The sequence below is a fragment of the Eptesicus fuscus genome, chromosome 3, assembly GCF_027574615.1.
Source record: "Eptesicus fuscus isolate TK198812 chromosome 3, DD_ASM_mEF_20220401, whole genome shotgun sequence".
NCBI lineage: Eukaryota > Metazoa > Chordata > Mammalia > Chiroptera > Vespertilionidae > Eptesicus > Eptesicus fuscus.
Window position 1 is genome coordinate 47986323 of NC_072475.1, and position 21637 is coordinate 48007959.

The following is a 21637-nucleotide window of genomic DNA, read 5'->3' on the forward strand; positions in this document are numbered from 1 at the left end:
AACCAGTCTGGTTTTCTTTCTACCTGGGCAAGATGCATTTTTGAACCTCAGTTTCAGTGTTAGCAGAGCTCAATAATCAAATCCTTCTGCACAGAAGCTCTTCAAAATATGAGAATTTTGTATAGTGACTTTAAACTCCAACCCACACCTTCCATCTTGATTTAATTTCCCATATAAAGAAGCATCACACTACTCCCAAGTTAGTATTTAGACTTTTTATCAGAAAGTGTAGGCACCATAGCCTTTTAAATATAAATTATTATATTAAACTAGAGGCCCAGTGCACGAAATTCGTGCACGGAGTGGGGTTGTCCCTCAGCCCAGCCTGTACCCTCTCCAATATGGGACCCCTTGAGGGATGTCCGACTGCTGGTTTAGGCCCAATCTCACATCCCTCTCACAATCCAGGACTGCTGGCTCCCAACTGCTTGCCTGCCTGCCTTCCTGATTGCTCCTAACCGCTTCTGCCTGCCAGCCTGATCACCCCCTAACCACTCTGCTGCCAGCCTGTTTGCCCCCAGCTTCCCTCCTCTGCCAGCCTGGTCACCCCTAACTGCCATCTCCTGCAGGGTTGATCACCTCCAACTGCCCTCCCTTGCAGGCTTGGTCCCTCTCAACTGCCCTCCCTTGCAGGCCGGGTGCCTCCCAACTGCCCTCTCCTGCTGGCCATCTTGTGGTGGCCATCTTGTGTCCACATGGGGGCAGGATCTTTGACCACATGGGGGCAGACATATTGTGTGTTGCAGTGATGATCAATCTGCATATTACTCTTTTTTAGATAAGATAGAGGCCTGGTACAGGGGAGGGGGCCAGCTGGTTTGCCCTGAAGGGTGTCCCAGATCAGGTGGGGGTTCCCTTGGGGTGTAGGGCGGCCTGAGTGAGGGGCCTGTGGTGGTTTGCAGGCCGGCCACCTCCCCTGGCAACCCAAGCGGAGGCCCTGGTATCTGGAATTTATTTTCCTTCTACAATTGAAACTTTGTAGCCTGGAGTGGAGCCAAGCCTGGGGCTCCCTGCGAGGCCGGCAGCCATTTGTGTTGGGGTTATAATTGAAACTTTGTTGCCTTAAGTGGGTGGGCCCGGCCAGGGTGTGCGGAAAGCTTTGCTTCCCCTGTTGCCGGTGGCAACTCTGGCCTGCTCTCTCAAGCTCCATTCTGCCACCATTTGTTTGAATTTGTTTATCTTCTATAATTGAAACTTTGTAGCTTGAGTGGAGGCTTAGGCCTGGCCAGGGCAGGCGGAAAGCTTGGCTTCCTCTGTTACCTAAAAAACCTTGCTCTCTGTGGCTGTAGCCATCTTGGTTTGGGTTAATTTGCATACTCATTCTGATTGGATGGTGGGTGTGACTTGTGGGTGTGGCTTGTGGGTGTGTCGGAGGTATGGTCAATTTGCATATTTGTCTATTATTAGATAGGATTGTATTAAATATTATTTCTGAATTATAACAATGTACCTGGACAATTTTAACCAGAATCCTTATATTTCCTCTTTTACAGTAACATACAGTTTTTGAATACCATCTGCTTATAGTGTAGCAGTATGTCATTAATGATAAATGACTGTTTCACTATTTTTTAAAATATGTTATTGATTTTAGGGAGAGAGGAAAGGAGAAAGAGAGAGATAGAGAAACATCGATGGGAGAGAGAAACATCAATTGGTTGCCTCCCGCACACACCCTGACCAGGGATCATACCCTCAACCTGGGCATGTGCCCTGACTAGAAATCAACCAGCAACTTTTCAGTGGTGCTTGAGATGACACTCAACCTAATGAGTCACATTGGCCAATGCATGACTGTTTCACTATTAAGAAAAATATGTAAAATTTGAGGAGAAAACCATAAAACTAAGAAAATGTTGCAGAAATAGCATATGTAATGCAAAATCCTTGAAGTTTATCACATGCATGTCTCAACTATTTATATTTTGTATGGAGAAAAGAGATATCTCATAATCTATTTATAATTGAACTAGAGGCCCAGTGCATAAAATTCGTGTATGGGTAGGGTCCCTAGGCCTGGCAGATGATCAGGGCCAATCAGGGCCTTCTGGCTGCTGGCCAGGACTTCCCTTCCCTGGCTGCCAGCTGCTGGCCTGATCGCCCCCACTGCCCTCCCCTGCCAGCCTGATTGCCCCTAACCACCTCTGCCTCAGCCCCCACCACCATGGCTTTGTTCGGAAGGAAGTCAGATGTCTGGAAGATGGCCGGTCACCCAGGCTAATTAGCATATTACCCTTTTATTAGTATAGATTATCTTGTCAATTGGAAAACCTGCTTTTCTACCATAAGTATCCTCTTTGCTGAAAGACCAGAGCATGCTGCCCATGTGGTCTGTATGTACTCTGCAGGTTGCTTTTCCAAAGGCATCAGTTGGCTTAGGAAGATGGTGGTTAAATTTAACTTTTGATTTTTACCTATGAAGGTATGTTTGGAATCTCATCCAAAACATGTCATGTGACCAGACATACAAACGTGTGCATATGTGAATGTATATATCAATGTTCAGGTATGGGTTTATTTGCAATCACAATCATACATATGCACTCACACATTCACACCAATATACACACATACACACACATAAATGTGCATATATAATAGCTCTTATATCTTGGGTCTGATGGCCAATAATCAATCCAAGTATGTACAACACCAGGTTACTTGAAAGCCACTCTGTGGAATCACTTGACTTGTCCTAGGCTTGGGTGACTTAGGAATTAGTGTATTTATGTTTCCACCAGATTATAATAAGAAGACCGAGGTTCTGTTTCCAAGTCTAACTTAACTTATATAAGGATCAGGAAATCCTTAATACTTCTATTCTTTAATTTACCCATCTTTGAAATGGATGGGAAGATTTATATTTTGAAGGTTACATTTCTAACATTTTACGATGCATAAATCGACTGAGATTCTTTGCACCTCTTGAATTCTTGATCTCAGAAATACTTGAAACCCAACTGTCTGAGTCCTTGGAAAACGGCAAAACTGAGATTAAGAATAGTAAATAAATATGCTAGAGAATAGGTTTACTTACCATGGACACAGATAATAGCATGGGGAAGGTCTGGGGAGGGACAGGGGTTGGTTGGAGGGGGGGGGGGAGAAGGCAGAAAAATGGGAGATATCTGTAATATTTAAACAACAACAAAAAATAAAGAATAGGTTTACTTACAGTCACAGTCTTGGCATCCATTTCAGTGAATATGAATTCTCCTCCTTCAAAGTCGTCATTCATGTAGAGCAAAGCACTATACGAAGAAAGGGGAATCATTTGTACTGTTAAATGCTTACAACATCATTACCACAGAATACTGAAGATTGATGATGAATTGATCATTCTGATTAGTAAGTTTTCCTTTTAACTAGACATTGAAATAACTGACCCTCTCAAGAGTAAGATCAGCCGAAACCGGGTTGGCTCAGTGGATAGAGCGTCGGCCTGCGGACTCAAGGGTCCCAGGTTCGATTCCGGTCAAGGGCATGTACCTTGGTTGCGGGCACAACCCCAGTAGGGGGTGTGCAAGAGGCAGCTGGTTGATGTTTCTCTCTCATCGATGTTTCTAACTGTCTATCCCTCTCTCTTCCTCTCTGTTAAAAATCAATAAAATATATTTTTTTAAAAAAAGAGTAAGATCAGATGTAGTTTGGATCATACCCTTGAAGTATTTATTCCACTTATCTTAATTTTTAATTATAGTTTAAAGCTCATCTCACATTTCACTTCCTTAAAAGAAAACCTAACTGGATTTAATCTAGCCCTTTTAACCTGCCCACACTACTTACAACTCTCTTCTTCCCTGTCATACTAGTAACTCTACAAAATGTATTTTTTCCCTAACTAGCTGGAGAACTCCAAGAGGTGTAGCATAGCCTTGCAGATAGAGGGCGCTCAATAAATGTTTCTGTATTGAGCACAGAGTAATAATAATTAACACACTATTACCTATATGGTGACTACAAATCCTGACTCTTCTCTTTACACCCAAAAAATATCTTTCAATAAGAGAAAACATTTTTCCCACTTGAGTGTCCAGTTTCTTATTGATAAAATGCAGACATAGATAAGTGATGTGATAAGATCCGTCTGTATAAAGGATATGTTTCAGTGAATGCTAAGGGATCATATATATATAAACAAAATGGACATTTTGTGGAATACGATATGAAAAATATGCATGCATTTTTAAGATTAAAATATGAGATGAAGTCACTTCTCAATTGTGACAGCTGCTTCAAAAGGTTATTTGAGACTCTGCTTTGTAGCGATGAATGTGATAACAAGCAAAAAAGATCCACTTTCTAGTTTCCATGGGTGTTTGATAACTGTTGGACAAAAGCTTGGCTTTGCAGCAGGTGCTGGCTCTACCTATAATCCCGGAATGTGTAAGCAGGAGGCTCCTTCCAACATTCATTGGCCTCTGGATCCAACAGGCAGTTGTCAGCATGGATGGGATGACTGAGGTCATTTCTTCTATCCTGTTGACCTGCCAGGAGAGGGAACAGGGAAGAATGAAAGAAGGAGAGTGTTAACCTCCTACAGCAAAAGTGACCATCAGACTGCCTTCTCCCATTGCTGGTGCCCTTGTAAATCTGAAGATACAGAAAGCCGAACAGACAGATGAAGGAACACTAGGCGAGCAGTCAAGAGACTCTACTTTGGCCCTGCTTTGATATGAACCTGATGTAAAACTGTGAGCAAGTCACACCTGCTGCTACAGCTATATAAGTTATCTGATAAAAATAGACATTCCATGCATTTCATAGGTTGTACTTCATGGGGAGTAGTAATAGGAGGAGGATGAAATTAAAATGTTAAAAAAAAAGAAAAAAAGATTTGATTCAATTGAACTGTCCCAAGTGTAAAAGTCTTGCCCTGTGACAATATCCATTCCCTCTTACTCTGGAGGGGTGGAAGGGAAGGTCTAGGGAAGAAATAATGATAGCACATTGTGAGGGGGTCTCTAACTTTTTAAGAATATTTATTTCAACAATCCCTTCATCTTCTACACTACCACTCAATGCTTATGGATGTAATAGGAGACTCATTTCCAGGTTCCTAGTTCCCTGAAAAGTAAAACCTAGAACAGAAAAGCATTTTTCTTTGCAAAAAGAAAGTAGAAGAAGTTGATTTAAATGGGGGAAAAGGTAGAGTGATGGTCTGCTGGTACTTCAGGGATTAAAAAAAAGGAGAAAAAGAGGGAAAGGAAAATAAGAGCTATCAAGTTTATTTTGTTTTGGAAATTTAGAACTCTTCTAAACCATTTGTCTAACATGTAATGGAATTTTGTTGAGCATTGTTTTCTTTCTCATCTCTCTGTGGGTAAAAGGAACAAGTTCAGACTCTGAAATCTCACCAGACAGGGCTGTTCGGCAGACCATGTGTGTGTAGGAAAAATACAGGGTTGAGTTCAGCATGAAATAGGATTCTACAATCTTTCGAGCCTTCTCGCTGATGTCATAAAACAGACGGGCACTCTTCAGTGGGACTCGGCCTTCATAACCAAACTGAGGAAAAAGGAGAACATTAGATACCATGGAGTTGATTAGAGAGCTGGAGAAAAACAGATGCTAGGTTTCAGTCAGCCAAGGTACAATGGTCATCTCTGCATTGGTTAGTGGGAATACTACTACATGCTTGTGGATTTGGGTTAGGAAAATGAACCATTGAAATGAGCCTTCCTAATCACAGAGAGAACATTAAGAGCTAATCACTCTCTTTTCTCTCATAACACTCTCCTCGTTCCTCTCTTACATTTCTTGAAATATGGCACGATTACTTGTTCGGGTATGTTTTCACCATTGGACCATGAGTTCCTTGAGAAAGGGGTGGCAAGGGGGGATGGGAGCTGTATGTTTTTGGTCAGATACAAATTTAGAAAATATTAAGTTTGATAAATAGATGATAAATAGATAAATGAAGAAGGATTTAAAGCGATGCAGGTGCCATTTCATACTTGCTCCTTTCAGATGTCCTGATAAAACTATATTCTAAGCTCTTTTCTTTCCTGTGCCTGCCATTCACAGAAGGTCCTGGATTAACACTTAGGAACCCACACCCAAAACAAGTTAAGACTTTACTTTGAGTGCTTTCAGGACAGTTGCGCCTTCAAACTTTTCATTGGGTGTATGAGGTGAAGTTTTTCCTCTGTATCCATCGCCAACAATCATGATTCCCTAGAAGTACAATACAAGATGTTTTCTTAATGATAACTCTGAATGCATCAGGTCTTCCTTTCTGCCTTGATTTCCAGGAAGCTAAGAACCAAAGTCATCCCCATTTTGTTTCCAGGATCCTGGTATCATTCATTCTTCAAAGCAAAAGGGATATACTAGTATTTATTTAACTTTTACACTCTATTTTTATTATAAAACACCACCACTTTTTGTAGAAATATGTAGACTCAAAATGATTAATATATTGGTTATTGATTAAAATAAAGGGATTTCTCGGTAACTTTATATGGTAGACAGGGCCCATGCTGGATGATGGCTGTCCTAGGAATTTGGCTGCTAACTATTCCAGATCCACTAGCTATATTCAGATCTGGACAAAACTAAAGTCATCTCAATCCAAAGGCTATGAAAGTGCCTCTACAATCAATGTCCTTCTCCCAGAGAAAGTGACATTGCAGGCCTGGTTCTCTGGCTCCGGGTGAGACCAGAACCAAAGCACTTGCAGGCTCACAGAAGTTCAGCATAGTCAGACCCCACCCTCCCGGGGGTCCTCACACTGGCCACACTGTGCAGCTCCCGGCATTGATCTTCCGACAGGACATTATCCAGGAGAACCCGCTGAGTCCCGTTCAGCTGCTCTGAGTTGTAGACGAAGGTGATGTTCTCGTAGATCAGAGGGCCACCTGAAGGGACACAGCACATTGTCTTCTCTGGTACCTCTGTTCCCGAGGGGAAGCACAGAACACCCACCAGCTAGCAATGTGCAGCTGAGGAGAGCCAGTATCCTCATGAATATTTAGGACTGCTTTGACAAATGACAAATTCAGAATTTGATAAACAATGTGGATTCAAGAAAAGGGCAGCTGTGTGGCTTTTCCAAAATGTGATGCTGATATATTTGCATAGTATCTTGTATTTGATAAAATATCTTTTTATTTTTTTCCAGTGACAATCCTGCGAAGCAGACTGGGCATCTCACAGGATTCTCCTCTAGGAAGACTTTCCAGGGTTCTCTCCACAACTGGACCCACCCTGCTCCACAGCCCTTGGTTCCTATCATTGTTATAACATCATATGCAATTACTCCATGACATGCCTCATCCCCATGCATGACGTAAACATCAGTTTCATGGGTATGTAGAGCAATGCCTTCACCAGGAAATCCAGGTAGTAAATGCACCATCAGTACAGTCACAACCAAGTTACCTGACTCCTTCCAAGTCTTCTTTCCACCACTACCTGACTCTATATGGTCTTGCTTTTAGAATATTTATTCTACTCTGCTCTATGGGCATATCATTATATCACTGTCCTTGCACCAGATGGCTTCCTGCAGGCTCCTCTCTCTCCCTGGATAGGGTCCACAACTTTATCAAATTAGCCCCACACAGGCTCTTCAGAGAATGATGCATTTGGGCCATATTTAGGTGGTGAAATGATAAAATCTAGGTCTTTTCCTCACAGAAAGTAGGATTAAAGGACAAAACCTCTGATGGTGAGGAAATCTTCTAATGTAACCGAGTGTAACCATATGATTTTGAACCAGAAAAGTGAACAGAAAAGAAAAACACTGTTTTTTCTACTCTTTGCAGTACTCCTAAGGGACCTGACATGTACCTGTCAATAACAATAACTCGCCCCAGAGGGAGTGGTGGGGAGGGCACAACTCCTCCCTTCCTCCCACGGTGGCCAAGCAATGGTCTTGAACATGCAGGTCTCAAGCATGTCAGTTGAAGGGAGAAGAGACAATTGATGTCCACTATATTGCTTTAAAATAGATTAGTCAAATTAGGGAGCAGGACTAAGTGTTTATTATTCTAGTTAGGATAATAGAATCACTATAGCCTACAATTAAAGGAATTGTCTGCCATTCACAGAAGATCCTGGTGACACTTAGGAATCCAACTAAACCCAAAACAAATAAAGACTTTACTTTAAAATAATGAGGTAGTATTTATCAATCTTGAGTAATATATGGCTATCTGCTAAAACAAAAGTTCCCTAAGGAACTATGGTGCTGACAAATTATTTATACTATAATTTTACTTCCATATTTGCAATTATAAAATTATGAAAACAGTATTTATTTTCATGGTTTCATAATACAGAAAACCAATTTACAAGATTAAGTAAAAGCAAGACCATAAACCAAATAAATTAAAATAAGCAATATTAATGAAATGATCAGTGTTATTTTACAGAAACGAAAAAGCTACATTCCTCATGAATATTCTACTAACTGATCTGGTCAAGGTTCTTTGAGGCAACGTTCCTCTACTACTTTTGGTGTTTAATGACTCACTTATTCTACCACAATTTTTCTCTATTGAAATTACTACCAATCTTAGTGTACCATGATGAATTTTGATCTTCAACTGGTCCTCATACATTATTTAAAATTTGTACTACTTTATTTCTTGTTAGTCTTCAACCATTGAATATTATTAACTGCTGCCAATGTGATGGTAACTGCACCCATACCATGGAGGTGTGAAATCTCATGGGAGTACTTGGCTATAAGGTGGTTATTCAGATGTCCCACTAGTTGTCCCTCTTAATATTTTTAAATTGTCATCAAACTTTATTATTATAGAATTTCTTGGATTTCAGGAATATATGCATAAGCTCCCAATTTCAGTACAAATCTTTTGGGTGAATAGAAAAAAATATATATAGTTCAATGTTTGTCAAACTTTTTTCTACAGAAAAGCTTTTGATGAAAAAAGTTTCTTTTTTTGGTTTGTTTTTAATATGGAACGCTTCATGAATTTGCGTGTCATCCTTGCGCAGGGGCCACACTAATCTTCTCTTTATTATTCCAATTTTAGTATATGTGCTGCCAAAGCGAGCACGAAAAATAGTTTCTTGACCAAATGTGTTTGGGAATTACTGAGTTAAATCAAATTTAAGAGGACTTTTTAGAACATGCATTATGAATAGCGTAAGAGTAGTTCTCACCCTTAATTGAGCACAATATCCTCCCTCCCTTCCCTCTTTCCTTCCCTCCCTCCTTCTTTCCTTCCTTCCTTCCTTCCTTCCTTCTTTCCTTCCTTCCTTCTTTCCTTCCTTCCTTCCTTCCTTCCTTCCTTCCTTCCTTCCTTCCTTCCTTCCTTCCTTCCTTCCTTCCTTCCTTCCTTCCTTCCTTCCTTCCTTCCTTCCTTCCTTCCTTCCTTCCTTCCTTCCTTCCTTCTTATGGCAGAGAGAGTCCAAGATGGACCCTAATGATCACTGTCTCCTGGTGTTCATAGGCCTGTGTAATTTGCTTCCCTCAAGTGTGGGCAGGGCTTGGATCTTGCTTGTAACCAATAGAATATGGAAAAAGTGATGGAATGTCATTTCTGTGATTGCATTACATAAGATTACAACTTCTATCTTGCTAGCTGACTCAGTCTATTACCTTCTCAGTTTGCAATTTGATGTAGCAAGTGACTGTATTGGACAGGCTCATATGGCAAAAAAATTGATGGGATCCTCTAGCCAAAAACCAACTAGGGCCCTAGCTGGTTTGGCTCAGTGGATAGAGTGTTGGCCTGTGGACTGAAGGGTCCCAGGTTCGATTCTGGTCAAGGGTACATGCCCGGGTTGTGGGCTCTATCCTCAGTAGGGGGCGTGCAGGAGATAGCCAATCAATGATTCTTTCTTATCATTGATGTTTCCATCTCCCTCTCCCTTCCTCTCTGAAATCAATAAAAATGTATTTAAACAAACAAACAAACAAAACAACTAGGAACTGAGAACCACAGTCAAATAAGCTTTTAAGTTCCAAATTCTGTCATCTGAACTTGGAAGAAGATAGTTCCTCAGTCAAGCCTTAGAAGAGATGGAAGCTTGTAAAGGTCTTCAAGCAATAGACCTTAGCTAAGCTATCCTCAGACTCCTGGCCCCAAGAAACTGAGAAATAGTAAATATATGCTATTGGAAGCTGCTATATTTGAGCTAATATTTTTCATAGCAATAAACATCAACAACAGTAGACTTTGTCTCCCATCATGGAACTTCTTAAAACACAGTTTGCTTGGGGAAGGTTACTCTAACCTATATAGTTGAGTAAGATCCATAGCCAAATTGAGGCTATCCCTCAAATATTTGGAAAAGTCAACTGCATATTCCAATCTCATTTAGAAATATAAAAACATTTTCTTTCAACAAGAAAGACAAGATACTCATAGGTTCACTGAAAGCATTTTCTAACATAAAACTCAATTAGAAATGGAAGACAGAGGGAGAGTTTAGTGAATTACATTGTTTTGTACTTTGCCATGTTTATCTTGTTTTCTATATTGAGAGTGTATTACTTTAAATATAATTTGATTTATTTTAAAAATATAACTTTAAAAGTTACTAAAACTAAATAAAACACTTAGAAAAATGCCTACTATTCTTAAGCTCCATATAAGTATTTACTATTACTATGATGATTATTGTTGAATTAGTAATATATGCCTAGTATATTGTATTAATTCTGACTGAGTCATCTTAATAAGCATAATGGAGTATATTTAAAAGAGAGCTACTGAGCCCTGGTTGCTCGGTGCATTGTCCCATACACCAAAAGACTGTGGGTTCAATTCCTGGTCAGGATTCATACAGGAGGCAACTGATAGATGTTTCTCTCTCACATAGATGTTTCTCTCTTTCTTCCTCTCTCTCTAAAAATCAATAAAAATGTGTAAGGATTTATAAATAGATAAAAGAGAGCTACTGAGATATTGACAATTCCCCCAACTATGCTATAAGTAACAACATAGATCAAGTGAAGGAGCAGAATGCAAATGGAGTCTTAAATGCCTAAACCCTACAGGTTCAGATAGAATCTGTACTAGAAAACTGCCTTATATGCAGCTGACACTGTCACCTCAATGCAGTTTTATTCAGAGGTTTCTCACACATACATTTACCCAAAAACAACCAACTACCCACTCACTAACCAAAAGGGAAAAAAAGAAAATTTTAAAAAAATCCTGCCATTCAAAATTGCAAGCCAACCAGCCTACAAATGACTAGTAGCACATCAGACAGAGGAAAACATTAAAATAAAAAAAAATTTAAAAAACGTAGTTCAGTAAGTTGTGGTTCCTGGGGCCTGATATGATAGCTTCAGCCAACTCTTAACCACAGCCCAAAGGGATTTCAACAACTTAATTCTTCTCTCATTCATAAAGTATGTGCCTGGCTCAAACTCTCCATTTGCAATAAGGACGGATCATCCAGGAAAACACCCTTCATACTCAATGACTGTGGCTCATAGCAAGAAGAATCATTTTGCCGTAAATATCTCAATATCATAAAGGCATGACAGGGATATGCTGACTAACAAACCCTTATATGAGCACAACCCTTTAAAGTTTACAAAAGACTTCACATTCATCCTCTCCAACAGTGGCTATCCTTGTTGTATAGATGGGGAGCATAGGGCCCTGGGAGATTGAGTCTCCAGTTATCCATCACTTCAGAGCACATAAAACTGAGGCAATCCAGGAAACCTGGTCTCCTGATTTCAAGTCCAAAGTTAGTTCTACTATAACCCTCTGGCTCTGGGATTATTATCAAGCAGGACCTTTGGAAAACTGATGGCTGAAAGAATAGATAAGTGACAGATCTGTTTTTTGGAAGTTGACATGTATGTTCCATGGACTAGAGTCACCCTGGGCCACTCCCATCTTAATACTTGGGAGCTGTCCAATCCTATCTAATAAAAGATTAATATGCAAATTGACCATCACTCAAACACACAAGATGGCTGCCCCCATGTGGACACAAGATGGCCAGCAGGGGAGGGCAGTTGGGAGGGACCAGGCCTGCAAGGGAGGGCAGTTGGGAGCAATCAAGCCTACAGGGGAGGGCAGTTAGGGGTGACCAGGCCGGCAGAGGAGGGAAGTTGGGGGTGACTGGGCCTGCAGGGAAGGGCAGTTGGGGGGGACCCAGGCCTGCAGGGGAGAGCAGTTGGGGGGGACCAGGCCTGTAGGGGAGGGCAGTTAGGGGTGACCAGGCCTGCAGGGGAGGGTAGTTAGGGGCAAACAGGCTGGCAGGGGAGCAGTTAAGCATCAATCAGGCTGGCAGGGGAGTGGTTAGGGGTGATCAGGCTGGCAGGCAGAAACGGTTAGGGGCAATCAGGCAGGCAGGCAGGTGAGCTGTTGGGAGCCAGCAGTCCTGGATTGTGAGAGGGATGTCCAACTGCCAGTTTAGGCCCAATCCTGCTGGGATTGGGCCTAAATGGGCAGTTGAACATCCCTTGAGGGGTCCCACATTGGAGAGGGTGCAGGCTGGGCTGAGGGACACCCCCCCCCATGCATGAATTTCATGCACTGGGCCTCTAGTATGAATATGACTAACTACTGTCAGATAACCAGAGTAGATGACAATGTCTTTGTGGAAAATGTGAAAAGTTGAAATACATTCTACTCTGTGAAGCATGCATCCTTTCTTGTCTCCCTGACACCTGCTTTCAGCCAGGCTATGATAGGAAAGTGTTTTCTGGTTGGGAACTTTGCCTCTGTCTACCACTGTTCTTAATTTAGATACTATTTAGGTCTCTAGTGACTGCACAGAAAGCTTTCCAGTGGATTCCCAGAGAACATCTTAAGATCCATTGGCCTAACTCAACTAAGCAGAAATGATAGAATTTGGTAACCCAGCCAATCATGATCTTTCTCCATCCTGTGTAGTCTTCTGTTCAACTCTTCCCATTAATCTTCCTCATCAGTTGCTGGACATCAGATTCCTTGGTAGCTAAAAAAATAATGCTTGAAATTTGGCAACTCTTCTGGAGTTTCCCAAACCTTTACAGCAAAGTTCTGGCTTATTGTCATGTACTTCCTGGGTGACTTCTTGGCTTAAAAAGCAGCATGAACTCTGGCTGACCATGAAACACTTATGAAACAGCTTGGGCTTTGTGGCTACAAATTAAGGTCCAGGTCAGATTAGATGATCATATTATCCTGTTTACTACCTCAAACTGACTTGGAAACTTAAGGAAGGAAAGGGCTGGGAAATATGAGCTGTAGAGAGCCAGTAGTTTTCAAATCAGCTAGAAGAATGTGATGACAAGCTTCTTTCTGGGAAAGTAGTACTGTACTTCCTCTCCATGAGAGTTTCTGCAATTATTTAATTTGGATTATTTTGGATATCTAGACATTTCTATGTTCCATCCTCAGGTGAAGAAGAGAAAATGGGGTTTTGATTCAAAAGCATGGGCTTAAATGCCTGCTTAACCTATTCTGAGCTGTGAGACTTTGGACAAATCACTAAATGTCTGTGAGCCTAGTTTTTCTTGTCTATGAAGTAGGGATACTTTTCTCAAATGAGATGTTGCCATTACTAAAAGGAATTGTGTGTATTATAGGGTGTGTGATTGTCTAACCACTATGCTGTATACCTAAAACTAATACAAAATAATATCGGATGTAAAATTTTTAAAATAAATACAATAAAATGCTTTGTGCATGAATTTGCTTTAAAAAATGTTGATCTTAAGTAAGCATATGATGCTTTGCTTTCTCCGTCTCTGTGCCTTTGTTCCATTTGTTTTACCCACTAGAATGGCTTTCTCGACATCTCTGTCAATTCAACCTAAATTCTACTTCTCTCTCATAGCCTTGATCAGATATATGTGCCTCAAACATTTTAGATGAACTAATCTAACATCCCACGCAAGCTGTCTCTTTAAGTTCTTCTGATACATAGTCTATTTTATACTATCCAGCACTACTCACTCACTGTATGACAAAAGTGAGCCATGTGACCTCTCTAAGCCTCAGGTACCGAACTGAGAATGGCAATGATCACACAGCTCCTACCTGTCTCACAGGATTCTTGTAGGAAACAGAAGTCCTTTTGCTGGAAACCAAAGGTAATGATATACAAATCTGAGACATTCTTGTTTTTAAGCCTTGCTTTCAGAATTTCATGAATTGTAGTAGCTTAGTCATTTTCTTTATTTTCCAGAGAAAGCAGGTTTTGCCTTGATCTGAATAACAACTGGTCAAGTCCCATTCTACCCTTACCCTCCTTCTAAGAGTAAAAGTGCACAGATACTTACCCTCTCTTAGGTCTCGGTCTATCTTGGGTGATGGTTTTTTCCCTACTGACAATCCATGAACTTCTGCTCCTTCCACGTTCACTCCTGAAGGAACCCTGCTTATTTAAAAGTGGAAATGGCAATTTCTCATTGAATAAAGATGTTCAAAAGCAAAGATACTTTACCCAGGTACTCTATGACTCCCTATTTTATATGCTCATTGTACAGAAGTCTACCTGTCTTTCAAGATCAAATAAAATGTCACTACCTTCATGGAGTTCTTTTTTTAATATATTGATTTTAGGGCGAGAGAGAGAGAGAGAGAGAGAGAGAGAGAGAGAGAGAGAGAGAGAACCCTAGTGTATCAGGACAACACTCCAAACAACAAGCTACCGGAAGTTCATGAATTTCTTTTCTATTCCTTCATGAGTGTGTTCTATTTCACTTTTCTAAATCTTCTTAGCAATCTTTACTACAGTTAATTGTATCCATAACTTAACCCCCTTAATTTAAGACTTTGAATCACAACCAATCTGGAAAAAAATATCATGTGCATCTATACAATGTTCAGAGTGTCACATTATATGTCTTGAACATAGAGTGTTCATCACTGAACAATGATTGAACTAAAATAAATCACATCCTAATGTAGTGGTTCTCAACTATTCCAAGAAGGAAGACACAAATTTGCGTCAAACTTTGCAAATACACAAATAATAGCATAATGGTCTTTCAATATGTGAACACATATTGAACACAACCAAATGTGCATATGCATTCTTGGATCTCTTGCAATAATTCTAGGCTACCCCAAGGTTGAGTCTTTGAAGTCTAGAAAAAGACCACAAGATTTTGAATAAGAAGATCTGGATGTGCTGTCCCTGGTAGTGTGAGACTCTAAAGGATTCCTTTGCCTTGTCAGGCCCTCAGCTTTAGAATTTGAAAATGAATAGGCTAGTCCATGTGATCTCAGACATGTAACATCAACATTCTATGACCCCTTGAACTGTTTGTGACATATAAATTGACTTTTGACTCCTATCATTTCAAAAAATGAGTTATCTTCCAATTGAGTTAGTTAACACCTAGTATTTTAGCTTACAGTAAAGCTTTCAAGCTTTATTATACTAATAAATTGTGAAAAATCCAATTTGCTCTGCTATAGAATTACAGAATGTTTAACCCTCAGAGATCACCTATTTCAGTTCCTTCATTTGAGTAAAATCATGAAGCCCAGAGAGGAAAATAAATTACTCCAGGTTACACATAAGTGACAGGAACAGCTGGGACCAGTTCCCAGTTTGGAATTCATTTAATTATATCTTTTTGCCTATTCATAGAACTCAATTTCTTATAATACGTCTGACTCTATGTATTTCTTTTAATTAAAAATAAACAGTTAACAAACAATATTATATTAGTTTTAGGTGTACAACATAGTGATTACCTATATAAGTTATTTATATAACTTATGATGTTATCCTCCCGGATAAGTCTAATACCCACTTGATACAATACATAGTTATTACAATATTATTGACTATATTCCTATGCTGTACTTTATATCCCTGTGACTGTTTTCATAACTAGCAATTTATACATCTTAATCCCTTCCCCCTTTCACCCATCCCCCCAAACTTCATCCCATCTGGCAACCATAATTGGATTTTTTTTTAAAGGAAAAGAAATTCTATACCTTTGAAAAATATTTTAAAATTAAACAGTTGGTGTTCTGAATGGAGAACTCACCGATTCTCATCCTGTCGTCCTCCATATCGAATCCAATAGTTCTGTTTTAAATTAAAAATAGCTCAGTAGTTTTGTCACTAAAACATCACTTACAGAAATAGAATACCTTTAAAACACTCAAAAGGACTAAAATGTTATAAAACATTCATGTTATATATGATACTTTATATTTTTTATTTAAAAGTAATAGAAAGAAAGGCTAAGGTTAATAAAATTTTGACAAAGACAAAATAATGCACACATTTTTTAAAAATATCATGGAATTATCCTGGACGTCCATTATTTTGTCCAAGAAGTGATTTAGAGTTTGGTGTCAGGAAGACATTTAAAAAATCATTCAGTCTAATTCTCTTACATTTTATGAATAAAACAAACAAAAAGTCCAGCTCAATCATCTCTACAAGACTATAAATTGACCAAGTGGCTTTCCCTGGGGTCTCAAAATAATGCAGTTTTGAAAAAAAAAATCCTTTGTGGGACTAGATAAAACTATTAGAAATGTTACATTAGAATTGATAAATTAGCCCTAACTGGTTTGGCTCAGTGGATAGAGTGTCGGCCTGCGGACTGAAAGGTCCCAGATTCGATTCTGGTCAAGGGCATATACCTTGGTTGCGGGCACATCCCCAGTAGGAGGTGTGCAGGAGACAGCTGATCAATGTTTCTCTCTCAACGATGTTTCTAACTCTCTCTCTCTCTCTCTCTCCCTTCCTCTCTATAAAAAAAAAAAAAATCAATAAAATATATTTTTTTAAAAAGAATTGATAAATTAAAATTAACCTAATTTTTAAATGTGCCAATAAAACATGATATAACTAGGATAAAAATAAAAAGAATATGTTACAAATAGGATATTTTGCAAACAGTGCTTTTGATAAACATATGACATGCAAATTATATAAAGAACATATATAATAGATAACAGATAAAGGAACAAAAAATACGTCCAGACAATTCAAAGTAGAGGAAAAATAATAATTAATAATATGTGAAAAGTTTGTTTATAGTGACCATCAAAGGAATACAAATTAATGCAACAATGATGTACCATTTTTTATATAATATATGATTAATACACGTTATTTTAAAATGTTATTTCTCATTGCTGAGATGTTTGTAGTAAACTGGTATTTTTATGCATTGCTAGGAGCAATAAAGGTGTCAGAAACCACTCTTAGAAAAGCAATCTCAAGAACTATAAAACTTCTCATATCCCTGAATGGCAGAGTAATCCCATTCCTGGGAATTGATTCAAATGGTGTAGTTCAACAGAGAGAAAAATGCTTAATGCATTAAGTCTAAGAGAAAACAAATCAAATGTTCAGCATCATCAGAAGAGTTTATTTATTGGACATCAAGTATATATATGTAGCTAAAATAATTTTAGAAACTGTAAAAATATAGAAATTGCTTATGGTTCCTGAAATCAAAATCAAAATAGAAGCATATCTATATGCCACAGTACTAGTTCTGCCAAAGATATGTCTTCATATGAAGAACGATTAAACAAGTGAAGACAAGTCAGCATGTTGGGTACTATAATCATGAGTGATTTTGTTCTTTTTGAAGTTTTTAAAATGTTTTAAATATTTAAGAGAAAATACAAAATGTTGCATTCATAATTCAGGAAATAAAACAAACCTGAGGCAAATGCATCATGTACAAAATACTTCACTTCTATCCAAATAGATTTGCTTTTGACTTGGGATCTCAGGAGTATGGAAATCTATAAAAATCTTATAAAGTTTGTTTATCACTTATCCTATATAATAAAAGCGTAATATGCAAATTGTCCCCTTGACTGGGAGTTCATCCGGGAGTTTGACCAGGGGACAGGGTCGGTCAAGGGAAGGGAAGGAGGCCCTGGCCAGCAGCGGCAGGCAGCCAGGGAAAGGGAGGGAGTACCTGGCTGGCAGCCAGCAGCTGCTAGGGACCCTACAAGTGCACAAATTTCGTGCACTGGGCCTCTAGTCTATATATATAAAAGCTTAATATACTACGTGTCCAACCATTCGATTGTTCAACCAGTCGCTATGATGCGCACTGACCACCAGGGGGCAGACGCTCTGACCGGTTGGTTAGCTTGCTGCTGGAGTCTGGCCTATTGGGACTAGGTGCGACAGCTGGACACACCCTAGAGCCTCGGGCAGTCCCTCTCCAGCCCCGATCATGCACCAGTGGGGTCCCTCAGCCTGGCCTGTGCCCTCTTGCAATCTGGGACCCCTTGGGGGAAGTTGGAGAGCCAGTTTCAGCCCGATCCCTGTAGGCCAGGCCAAGGGACCCCATGCACTGGGTCTCTAGTATTGAATAAACATTCACGCACATCCTCTTTTTGTTCAGGCAGAGGATTAAGAATCTTCAACAAACAAGACTGGCTAATAAAAGTACAAAGAAAATGTCCACTGAACAGTTCTTTTAAAAAACACTTAATAAAGAAATTTTAAAAATAAATAAATTAAAAAAATAGAAAAAAAGAAAAACAAAACCCTTCCTTTTTCCTTTTTGCTCTTACCGGTTCAGTGTATGAAAACCCCAGTCCCTCTGCAGCCGATTTTATTAGTTCCGATTCCAGTTTATGACGCTTCACAAACACAGCCAAATCCTAGAGGGGGAAAAAATGAAAGAAAAATTTAAATAACAGTTAAGAGATATCATAAGCATTTAAGTGGAAATAGCTTTTATTAGACAGTGACAATAAGGAAAAAAACAACACAGAGCTGCAAAAATGTCTCCATCTCAACAGGTTTTTACAAGCTAGTACATATGAAAAAATATGCTTCTGGCATTAACAAAGTTCAAAAGAACCGAGTTCTAGAATCTTTACTAAATTTTCAGGTATATTTAAGTGCAGTGTTATATTTTCTACTAACTCTCCCTGGAGCACCTAGTAGAATGCAGAATTTCTTCTGAGGACATTGATCTCACCTCTCGGGCCTCGATGGATGCCGGGTCCATGCTGTCGTCCAGCAGGCTCTCATAGTAATCCACATTGTCTAGGACATCCTCGTCATCCGGATGGAGAAGAAGATAGGCCTTGGCACACTCTAGGGCTTTCACATATTCACCAACTGAAAGATCAAGGAGTTGAAGCATTAGAGTCAACTGAGGTCTGTCTAAAGGAGGTTGAAGGATACTTCAATATGTATGTGAAAAGTCAGCATTATATGTCAATAAGGGAAGATAAGGTGAGGCTGAGTAGAGCAATCAGAAATAGTTACAGGTAGAAGGAACATGATTTCAGGTATTCCAAAGGTACTACTTTGGTCTTCTTTGGTGCTAGTTGTTTTACATAAATTATATAAAGTTTCCATCTGAAGATATATGTTGACAACTTATATTATTTAATACCGATACACAGAATATAATTTTAGTAGATAATTCTGATTTTTGTACTGATTTTGACAACATGGTACCTAAGACTAATTTCAGCAATCAAAATTATATTCAATGCTCTTAAATATAAAAAAAGATGCTCAGTCTCTTTCTCTTTCTTAGATAAATGGAAATTAAACTATATTGAGATATCATTTTTCACCTAATACATTGGGACAATTTGATAATATCTGACAATTTGATAATATATTCTGTTGATAAGCAATAAAAAATGTCCTCAATGGAGAAAAAATTGGCAACATCTATTAAAATTACAAATAAATAAACCATTTAATTCATATAATTCTGTCTTATAGATATTTATGTGCAAATGTAAAATAAGATATGTAAAATGTTATTCATTTTATCATTGATTATCATAACAAAAATCATAAACAATACAATGCCCATCAGTAAAGAATCACATTAAATAAGTTATATGATATGCAGACGCGAAGAAAAATTAATGAGGAAGGTCTGTATGTATTGATACAATTAAGTTGAATCATATAAAATTATCAAAATTTGACCTAAGCAAATGGTAATTTCATAGGCCAAATCTACTAAAAAAGTCTGATATGTATTATTAGGTAAAGAAATCAATGTAGAGAACAGTGTAAATAATAGGCTATTTTCATTGTGTAAGATGCAGAAATAGTCAGAGTGTGTATGTGTGTGTGTGTGTGTGTATTGTTTCCATATAAACTTTTTAGAGCAGTGGTTCTCAACCTTTCTAATGCTGCGACCCTTTAATATAGTTCCTCACGTTGTGGTGACCCCCAATCATAAAATTATTTTCGTTGCTACTTCATAACTGTAATTTTGCTACTGTTAATGAATCGTAATGTAAACATCTGTGTTTTCTGAAAGGTTGAGAACCACTGTTTTAGAGGGATAAGTAAGAAACTATGTAGCAGGACATAACATTGGGCTATGAGGAAAGGGAAGTGAGGGGGGCTCTTATGATATTTGGTCTCTGAACCTGTGAATACCTTTTATAATTAAATTGAAAAAAATAAATTAAAAAAAAAACATAAAATGTCAGTCTAGTATCATTTTCAGGACATTATCACAGCACTAGAAGCCAGATGCATGAAGATTCGTGCTAGAATGGGCTTTCCTTTCCCTGGCTGTTGGCACCGCCTTTTCACTTCGGCTCAGACGCTTTCTGCTCAGGCCCTGGAGGTGCCTCTTTCTGCTCCAGGAGCCACCTCTTTCCACTCCGGCCCCTCCTTCCCATGCTGCCAGAGGTCCTGAGAGACCAGGGGTGGGGCAGAAAGCTTGCGTCATTGCCATGGCAATGACGCAAGCATCCCACCCCCAACACTCAGCAGCTGAGTATGCAAATTAACCGCCATCTTTGTTGGGTTAACTTGCATATCACTCCTGATTGGCTGGTGTCATAGCAGAGGTACGGTCAATTTACATATTTGTCTATTAATAGGTAAGATTTGCCCATTTGTAGTTTCACCTTCTGCTCCTCTTGTCCTGAGCTATGGTGATGTGAGAAGAGAGAGCGATTCCGTAATGAGGAGCACCACCCCTGGCCCCCAAATGTCTTCATGGATAACCCACGCTTTACCTCGATAGTAGGCAAACTGTAGGTAGTCATAATGCAGGGGAAGAAAGTTCTCAATCGGGGAGAGGCGGCCAGGTCGTGTGGCAAGTTCCCTCACGCACTCATGCTGACAAACCAGCACCTGCACATAGTGATCTGGAAGACAAGAGCCCACAGTGAGTCCCTCCAGTCAGCTCAATGTCCAGACCTCAGTTAGAGCCACAGTGACAGTAGAGCATTCCTCACCTCACCACACCTGGGAACCATATCATTTTTATCCTCATTCCACAACCAGAAATCCTTTTCACCAAGGGAGTTAAGTGACTTGCAAAGGCCTCCTAACTGGTGATCATGATAGTAATTAAGAGTAGAGTCCAGCTCTAGCCAGTTTGGCTCAGTGGATAGAGCGTCAGCCTGTGGACTGAAGGGTCCTGGGTTCGATTCCAGTCAAGGGCATAGGGCCTTCAGGAAGGGGTGTGCAGGAGGCAGCCAATCAATGATTATCTTTCATCATTGATGTTTCTATCCCTTCTCTCCCTTCCTCTCTGAAATCAATAAAAATATATTTTTTAAAAATAGTAGATTCCAAATCTTCTGTCTGCTGGTCTTGTGTCTATACTGCACTCCTCCCTTCCGTGTACCCTGTTTTCTACACATCTCCTGAAAGTGACATAGGCCATCTCACCCCACTCACACCCAGCTGAATAGTTGACTTTCCTATTATAACAACTTCAGAGCCTCTTTTTGGATATTTTAATAGCCTG

General features: G+C 39.4%; 1 protein-coding gene and 1 non-coding gene across 2 annotated transcripts in view; both read right to left on the reverse strand.

Annotated features, from left to right (window-relative positions):
• The window catches only part of P3H2 (prolyl 3-hydroxylase 2), a 165316-nt gene that overhangs the window by 8905 nt on the left and 134774 nt on the right, over window positions 1–21637 (reverse strand). The window contains exons 4-13 of the mRNA XM_008151595.3: window positions 20898–21029; window positions 18869–19011; window positions 18456–18545; window positions 15944–15984; window positions 14216–14310; window positions 6733–6860; window positions 6082–6177; window positions 5358–5508; window positions 4370–4487; window positions 3176–3251 (exon numbers count right to left, since the gene is read on the reverse strand). Coding sequence (XP_008149817.1) covers window positions 3176–3251; window positions 4370–4487; window positions 5358–5508; window positions 6082–6177; window positions 6733–6860; window positions 14216–14310; window positions 15944–15984; window positions 18456–18545; window positions 18869–19011; window positions 20898–21029 — 1070 coding nt within the window. The remainder of the gene's footprint in view (window positions 1–3175; window positions 3252–4369; window positions 4488–5357; window positions 5509–6081; window positions 6178–6732; window positions 6861–14215; window positions 14311–15943; window positions 15985–18455; window positions 18546–18868; window positions 19012–20897; window positions 21030–21637) is intronic.
• On the reverse strand, window positions 8923–9029 carry LOC114235196 (U6 spliceosomal RNA). The gene has a single exon (XR_003621375.1). It is a non-coding gene; the product is annotated as a U6 spliceosomal RNA (small nuclear RNA).